At 40.2% G+C, this 8,576-nt stretch overlaps 1 protein-coding gene across 1 annotated transcript; it reads right to left on the bottom strand.

Moving 5' to 3' along the window:
* Window positions 1-1,186: 1,186 nt before the first annotated feature.
* LOC308118331 (uncharacterized protein) lies at window positions 1,187-6,932 on the bottom strand. The gene is made up of 6 exons (XM_080477688.1): window positions 5,314-6,932; window positions 2,779-2,931; window positions 2,474-2,636; window positions 2,246-2,328; window positions 1,979-2,076; window positions 1,187-1,702 (listed from the first exon to the last, which is right to left on the bottom strand). Exons 1-6 carry the CDS (start codon window positions 5,929-5,931, stop codon window positions 1,615-1,617), a joined length of 1,203 nt encoding a protein of 400 aa, XP_080333814.1. The 5' UTR covers window positions 5,932-6,932; the 3' UTR covers window positions 1,187-1,614.
* Window positions 6,933-8,576: the final 1,644 nt, after the last annotated feature.

Here is an 8,576-nt window from a genome sequence, read left to right as displayed (position 1 = left end):
GTTATTTAGTTGATGAGTATTTTAATTGCTTTCACACGTGCATATCACGTGTCTGTTCAATTTACAACAGAAACGTGGTGGAAGTCAGAGCTTTACATATTTTCTATCTGAGCAGAAAAAAAGGCACGACTGCTGTTTTTGTAGGAACTGGAGTGCCGACAAACAGACCTGGTAGTTACCTGTTTGCGGAGCAAGGTAGCCGGAAGTTGTTGTTAAAATGATGACGTCAATGCCGGTCCAACTTCACGTGATTAAAAAAAAAAAAGAAATGAAAAGAAAAAAGTTCCGATTTTCAATAAAAGGTCATTTATTCGCGTAATCCAGCCAGGTTTTCATTTACTCTAGTGCAAAAGAAAAAGGTAAAGGTAAAAATATAATTGAACTTCATTTAACCCAGGGGTGTCAAATATAAGGCCCATGGGCCAAAACCGGCCTGCAAGAGTCTTCAATCTGGCCCGCCAAACAACCAAGCAAAAAATGCTCAAAGAAAACATTGATCAAAAAAAGATTTCAATCTTAAGAGCAGTGGACACAGCACTGACAACCGAGCTGAGATATCGGTGAGGCTGCCATGAAAGCCTCTTTGCTATCAAAACTATAGCCTCAAAGCCATGCTGCCAGGGTGAGTTTGTAAAATATGCATAATGCAACGGCTATAGAAGACGTTTTTTGGGACAGTTCCCTGGATTTTGCATCACAAGGTAATATTGAAACAGGCTTCATGTTGAGATTGTAGTAATTTTTGGTTGTAATTTTTTGGGTTTTGTGAAAAAATAGACATTTCCATCACGTATACTCTGTGCCACAACAAAGAATTTGGCGCTATTTTACTTGTCCAGCCCACTCGAGAGGGCTTTATATTGTGCCTGAACTAAAATCCGTTCGACACCCCTGATTTAATAGAAAGAAAAGTACTGTACCTAAGAATTCTACAAAATGAAATGAGAGCAAAAACAGTAATATAATATGTATTCATAATTACAGATACTATGTAAATTACCACTGAATAGCCATAAAGTTGCAATCAGCTTTGAATGAGTCTTCAATCTTTTGGTTTTACCTTGACATGAATGAGGGGTACCTGGGTTTAAATCCCAGATTAGCAGGAACTTGGTTTTCCATAACTGTGAACGATACGTTAAATTGCATTTGCAGTCATACAAGAAGCACACAAGAACCACTTTTTGTATCAAAATAAGTTTATTTTGTGTCACAGCGCTACACAGCCACTGATTTCTTTTTTCCAATAGTGTAGTATATTATTGTTGTGCGAAAATAGAATGAAAAGATTTTACCTTTATTAACACTATACAATATATATATCATAAAGTCTTGAAGTGTCTGCAACCTCGGCAATAAAAAAATATTTTGTGATTGAGCTTTTTAAACCAATAAGTTGTACATTCAGTTGTACACAGAGAGAAGAGTTCCCAGTCACAATTTTAGAGACAGCATCTCTATTAAATGTTCTTTTTCTTTAACGGACAGTATGTGACAGGTAATAAATAAACATGGCCTACTGCTACGTGAATAAGGAGTAATATTGAAAGCCAAGTCACTGATGAGATTATACAGCAAAGCCCGCTCCTCTTCAGACACCAGGCAGCCATCCAATCACATGGGCAGAGTTTTCCTCCTCCTCCTGAACAGCTTGCTCAACCGTCGCCGGGTCGAGGTTTTCTCAGATGACTGCGTCTGTTGGCTGTATGGATGAAAAATTCATCAGGCAGGGATGAAACAAGCCTTTGCGGGAAAACTGCGGGCGGCGTGTGAAGCTAAGTTTCATGAGAGAAAGGACAAAATGTTCGAGGGGGAACAGATGCACCTGCTTAAAATGAACTCTCACCAAAGACTTCCCTTCTAATGTGCATTAGCTGTGGACCACTGCATCAGTGTGGCCGGCCGCCATGCTGGAGCAGCACACACAAGAATCAGCCATCATGTGTGATGTGATGAGATTATAAATGCCTTAACTCACCCCTTTGTATTAAAAACTGTTGATTCCCCTTTTCCAAATGACCCGAATTTTAGCCTCCAGGGCTTGTGAGTTTTATTCTTCTCCGTTTTTATTGAGTCCTGAAATCAAAAATAATAAATTAGACTGAATAACTACAACAAAAAAAAACATAAAGCATATTAAAAATGTGGGACATACTGTTGTTACCTTTTATTTATTTTTATTTTTTTACTTTTATCACCTCAGTATAATAATTTTAATTGAGTATTGTATGAGATTGTGATTCACCTGGATTTCTTCATCCTCCTCTGCCCTCTCCAGCAGATCAGTTGTACTCATGAGCTGTCCTCTATCGTGTGTGTTCAACTTTCCTGCATCAAAAACCCACAACTTAGTTCATGGACACAGAGAAAAGTCATTTTTTGAACAATATCGTTTTTCTATGTGTGAGAATAAAAGTACAAAACCATTGCCACAGAAGGGAATAAGTACAGAAACAGGGAGAAAATGACTCACTTAAATGTATTGTTGAGAGAGCTGTGTCTGAGGCGGATCTCTGCCGAAAATGTCCATACTTCCGCTGCTGTGGTTTACTCATAGCGTCCTTTGTGTTGTCAAGGATTTGACGTGAAGGGAGATCGTCCTCATCTGCAGAGTCACTCTGGCGAGCGTCGGCAGTCTGAAAGAAAATCAAGAGAAAAGAAGGACAATGTTGTCAGGGTTTGATTTGTATTTAGATTTTTATCACTGATCTTTGCCAAGTGACTCATCCTTATCAGCCTTACAAAGATGTCGCACATGAATGCCAACGCCTGGCTCACCTGAGCGTCTTCATCTTCCCAGAGGGCCTCCAGCTCCGGGTGTATTCCTCGATTGTGCATCTGTTCCCGAGCAAATCCTTCCAACATTTGGCACACCTGTTCAAGATAGTTGAGCCCAGGACTCAACTCTCTGCTGGTCCCGTCAGCAAGGCCCTGCACAGATCAACCACAAAGACAAATGACAAGGAATCCAACTCACACAAGGCTAGTGTGTACAAACAGTGTACAAAGTCTTGTACTGTTGTACTGCTAATGGACTCGGCCAAGTTGCGGGTGACATTAACGTTGGTTAAGTCTCATATAGTATCAATAGGAAATACTGTGGCAGGATGCAGTACAAATTATCAAAAAGTTTTACAGAAGTTAATCAATTCACTCTCTGAAGTTGTAGATGCATTACATCTTTGGTAAGATCAAACTGATTTTAGATTTTTCACCGCAATATTTCCGGCGCATTATTAGTATACAAATATTCTAATTAAAAAACTTTCTCTCCAGATGTTTCCCTCATACCATGCTCATGCGATGTCGCAGTGAACCCTGACGAGCTATGCTGACATTTGTGTGATATTAAAGTAACTTCTTTTGTCAAGACCGTGTTATTGGCATCGAAACGAATCGATTTTTAAGGTTGGATAAAGGCTCCATACTGTCCCCTAGTGGCTATTTCATATATGACACAAGAAGGTAGGGCAGTGATCGGTGGCGTGATGGTAAACAGGAGGAGAACATTTTTGGCTGGTGGTTTGGAGAGATGGATCTCAAAGCCAAAAAACTGAGTAAAAGTCAAAGAGGAGGCAAACGTCACCTCTAAAGTTGTCTGAGGTCTTTCCAAACTGCTGCTATTGAGAAAGTACTGAAACAAATGGGCCATGACACAATTGTCCCCACGGCTGATTTAGGAGGGGATAACAAAACAACCCATTCGAGCATTACAACGTATGGCATGTTGGCTTGAAAAATGGTAAATTATAAAAGAATGGGGACGTCAGATAAGCTGAAAACAAAAGACCTCTGGCCTACCAATGCAGAGTCCAAAAAACGTCTGGTCAGCATGAGGTTGGCCTTAAATGACTTCAAATGTAAACTGTTAGCTCCTTATCAACCCACTCACATGGTGCACGGTAAATGAAACTTGTATTTCCATTCCTTTTAGCAATCTGAAATCACTTAAGACTGTCGCATTCACTCTTTCACAAACAAATGGCAACAGCTGCACTCCATTGCATAAGGACACTTCGACACATAGCGAAGGGGAAGCCGGTGATCGCACCTCAACCCTGAGTACCTTGTGACTGTACCACCTGGGCCACGGCCAACGTGTGACAGAACTACCATGTAAGACAGTAACGTGACAAAACCACGGATCTCCTTTCTGATCCAATAGAAAGTGATACCATAGCAGGTATCACCAATACTATAACATTTTGTACAAAAGACTAATCTGTAAGAAGAATCTTTACCATATGAGGTAAAGTAGAAGTATTGATATTTCAGTATTGATCTGCACATACATGAATAAATAGATGCCTGCTCTCTATCAGAGGCAGCTTTCACTTCAGTATCCGATAACGCCGATTAAATGAAATTATGACCTTGATCACTAACTTGTAACTTCATGAAAGTAATCTTCCCTCTATTTTGAACCTTCTGATGAACAATGGACACGTTAAAACAGAGAAGTGACAAATTTCAATTTTACGGACGAATTTTAAGTCCACAGTGATTGACAAGTCTTTTTGTAATACTAAAGAAAACCTTTTGAATACAGTAAAACATAATTACGAAAGGTTTTTAACTGTGTAATTACGGCTAACATACCTGGCAGGCTTATCGACAGTTACTTGCAACAAACCATTCTAATGGGGCCAAAAGCAAACAAGGAAATACACATTCACTCACACCCACAGACTAAAATAAACACACTGACGGTTCATTAAACTTGAATGGCACCCTTAATCTAGGTGTTCTCAATGCCTGTCAATGCTCATCATGAGCAGGTATTCACACCCATATGTAGAAGAACATGTTGTTTTTAACCAGTTTTCTTTTACAACACAATGGTAGAAATGAAATTATCATCAGGACAAATTCTTTCCGCTGTCTGGCTGACAGCACGTCTGTCCTACTTATGAAAAAAAAAAAAGCACAGACGGCTTAACTTCCCGCGCGTCTTCATCCATTCCTCTCATGTTTGTCACCTGGCCAGACTGGTTTATGATGCTTCCCTCCATTGACAGACACGTGACAGGTTGCGAGCATAAAAGAAAGGCAACATGACTGATGACAAGCCTATAAAAGAGCAGTTTTGTGAGCTGCACTTGCAACCTTGTAACTAAAGTAAAAGTAGAGGGCCTTGTCGAACTTCTGGCACTCAGAGGCTTTGTTTTCATGCTTACGTGCCTGTGCAAGCTCATGCATGTAGTCGGAATAACTTATGCAATCCTGAAACTGGTCCCTGACAAGCCGCCAAAGGTGAAATTCGACACAGGGTTCGAGTGTTTTAAAGTTTAAATGTCAAAAACAGCATCTCACCTCTGCTCTCTGTTTGTCAAGACCCAGAGAAACTGGCCGTCTGCACAAATCTGACATCTGCCTGATGGGAAGGGATGGATTTATTCTCCCCAAATTCTCTGTCCTATGTCCTAAATCTGATGTGTGCCGTTTTGGAAGGAAAGATGCTCGATGCCTGCGACTGAGCACCTCCTCCACCGTGAGGGTCTTTGGCTTCTCTTTGAGGTGAACAGAGTCAGTCCTTTGCAGGGATTCTTCCTCCTTCAGGTGCAAGCTGGTAGAACCTTCCGCCTCTCTGATGGGACAGAACTGTGGGGACGAAGAGGAGTAGGAGGACGGCGCGGGAGAAGAGAGGACAGGAGACTGAGACATGGATGCTGGTGAGAGTCCTTGTTGTGGCATGAACAAATCCATTTCTGTGTGATCCGTTGAAACAGAGCCGGACGTGGACAGGACGGTGTCGCAGCTGGCCGTCTCCACCCCAGAGTCCACCGACTCGGAGCGCAGGCTGGGTTCCATGTAAGAAGAAGTTGTCGGAGAGTCTTTGGCGTTACGTCCGGGCCACAGTGAGTCTTGACATGGGCTATCTTCAATTACCCATGTCTCCATAAGGTTCCCAAAACTCCTGTACAAATTCATCTTGAACAAGCGTTACCTCTGTTCGTCGCGACGGAAAAATGAACAAGAGACCAGTTTAGGCAACCCACGCAGTCATTAGCTGAGGTGAGCTGGTGTTGTCGAACTCAAAGCATGCCCTGTGATCCGCCTCTCCTCCTTCGCCACGCCTCTCCCCATCACAGCATTCAGCTGCATGTCGACACACGCTCCTTCCTGTACCTAAATACTGGGGGGGAAAGGTGACTCAGCCAATTTGTCCACACACCTGTAAAAAAAAAAGAAAAGAAAAACGAATCCCAAACATAATAAGAGCAAGCTGTGACATGGTTGCATATATTTGTCATGAGAACTTTCTGTATTGGCAGATGCCGATGACAGATTTAACCGTCCATCAGCCAGTCAACACGTTTGGTAATTTCCAGTTTCATCTTAAGTAATGATGGAAACATGATGACAGTTACAGAATACAGAAATGAATTGTGCGGAGTATTCAGGTAGACGTTGCTTGTATAAGACGTCGGGAATTTTACACACTTAAATATATGCATTAGGTATATGCACAGTATCATTTTGAAGGAAATTAGGAATCTGAAAAGAAAAATCATATTAATAATACCCTACTTTTTATAAATAAATTTGTAGCAGTGCTCAACAGTGTGTAGAGGAAATATTTCAAGAAAAAAACTATTTACAGACTTTTTAAAGCAAAGATTGGTGTTATATTTATAGTGTTGGTCAACCTTAGAAGCAAATGATGATTGCATGGATTTATTTTACTACTAATTGTATCATAGCTTACCTCAGTGTTTGCTCATATTTCTATTTGAATGTATTTCAAAAACTGCCTGAAAACGAGTCAAATAAACTTGATAAAACTACAGACAACTTTCCCAAAACGGAGGTATTTCTAAACAAATGTTAATATTGAGGAACAGTTGTAGGTTTGTCTTTTACATTCTTCCCATGGGTCTACAATAAATAAACATTCCCAATGCCAACATGTCTTTGTGTTAATCAAACATAGTTTCAAAAAAAAAAATTGTATTTGTGTGTGTAAAGTAGAAGTGTGAGAAAATGGTGAAATTCGTCACTTCAACAAAACCCAGATTTATCTGCGACTGCAGGAATGTGCAGGAAGGACACTCCTGTCTGCTGGCATGCTCTACATTCCCCAGGTGAACAGTTGGTCACCTCATCCAATGACCCAGATCCTTCGTAATGCTTTGAATACCAAATACAAACGTGCACAGCATGGATGTTGTCAATAATGTACAGCTGGGCACCCATTGTTGTCTCATTGTATGTGAACTTTAATTTAGTAATTAATCTTATCTGATGTGTCATGAAGTGTTTTGATTAAACTGTATTATTCACAATAAATAAAGACAAAATGATTCAACTTATTGATCACTTTTAGTTCAAATTCTCAGCTCTGTCAATATATTTACGACCAAAAGCAAACATAACTGGTCATCAGCATAACCAGCATGTTGAAACTGATCCCGGATAATATAAACTGGTTAAGCCAGCTGGTTCAACCAGCTTATGTTGTGTGAATCAGTTTCATCATGCTGGATCACTTGTTAAACCAGCAGAGACAAGAACGGTCTGTGCTGGGTGTTATTTTTCTTCCAACAATGCAAAAAAGCAGATGTTTATAAAATACAAGAAAATTACAAATAAATAAAATAAACAAGATGGCACTTGTGTGGGTAATACTCAGTTTATCTGTATGAGAACTACATGCTGATCCTCAGTTTTTCATGTTTGCACTACACGATGTTCTTAATCCCTTGAACACCTTTACACATTTAATATAAAGCCGACATTTAATACTGTGAGAGTGTAATTTCCTTTACCTGATTTTAATTTGAATAACATTCTTGGAACCATTGACTTTGGGTAGATTTTAATAGTTTTCTGTAAAGTTTGTACAACGAGAGTATACTTTTGCTTAAAGTTTTTGTGATTGTCTGGTCTGATTCGCCATGGTACATCAGAAAGTGCACTGTGCCTCAGTGCAACCCAGCCTGTTCCTGCCTGATATCGCCACATCACTCCCACCAATGCATGTAAAATATCTCTGTAATGTCCTGACAGTGTGTTTTGAGCTGTGGTTTTCACAGTGTGGTGCAAGACTCCCTGCGGGGCATCAGAAAGCTTGCCTGTGGGTCAGAGGTTGATTTTTCCCAGCTTGACCCCCCCCCCCCCCCTTTTTTTTTTAAGAAGAAATCACAAGATAAATAAATAAACGGGTAAAGGGTGAAACAATTCATCTATTCAACATGTATTTTTAAATGTAACAGTACTTTTTGAGCAGGGTCCTGGGGACTGTAGGGCTTGTTAGGCCTTAATAAGCATTTAAGTATTTGTCTTTCTAATGATTGATTTCAGGTTAAAGGCTCCAGCAGAAACTCTCTAGGGGGCGTCATTCAGAATTATCTCTTTTTTTAAGAATATCTTCCACAATCTTCAAGTTTCAGGTATTAGTTTTTGGTGTGTTGATTCAGCCAATTCAGATACACAAGCATTTGAAATGCGTTACAATAGTTAGAGAGCAGACGGTTCGTTTTTAAAACTCTGATCTGACTTCAAGAAGGGAAATGTAACTTGAGTCACAACACTGCAGCCCCACAGAGGTTGTAAATAATCAAAAGTTAGACAGC

The sequence above is a fragment of the Lipophrys pholis genome (assembly GCF_963383615.2).
Source record: "Lipophrys pholis genome assembly, chromosome: 12".
NCBI classification, from domain to species: domain Eukaryota; kingdom Metazoa; phylum Chordata; class Actinopteri; order Blenniiformes; family Blenniidae; genus Lipophrys; species Lipophrys pholis.
This window is presented reverse-complemented; position numbering and strand designations above follow the sequence as displayed.

What these genes read in the sequence shown, in the direction of transcription:
- LOC308118331 (XM_080477688.1), bottom strand. Translation starts at nt 5,931, where the DNA reads ATGAATTTGTACAGGAGTTTTGGGAACCTTATGGAGACATGGGTAATT. An exon ending in GGGAAGATGAAGACGCTCAG is followed by an intron (nt 2,637 to 2,778) that starts GTGAGCCAGGCG and finishes ATTTTCTTTCAG; the next exon opens with ACTGCCGACGCTCGCCAGAG. An exon ending in AGGAGGATGAAGAAATCCAG is followed by an intron (nt 2,077 to 2,245) that starts GTGAATCACAAT and finishes TTTTGATTTCAG; the next exon opens with GACTCAATAAAAACGGAGAA.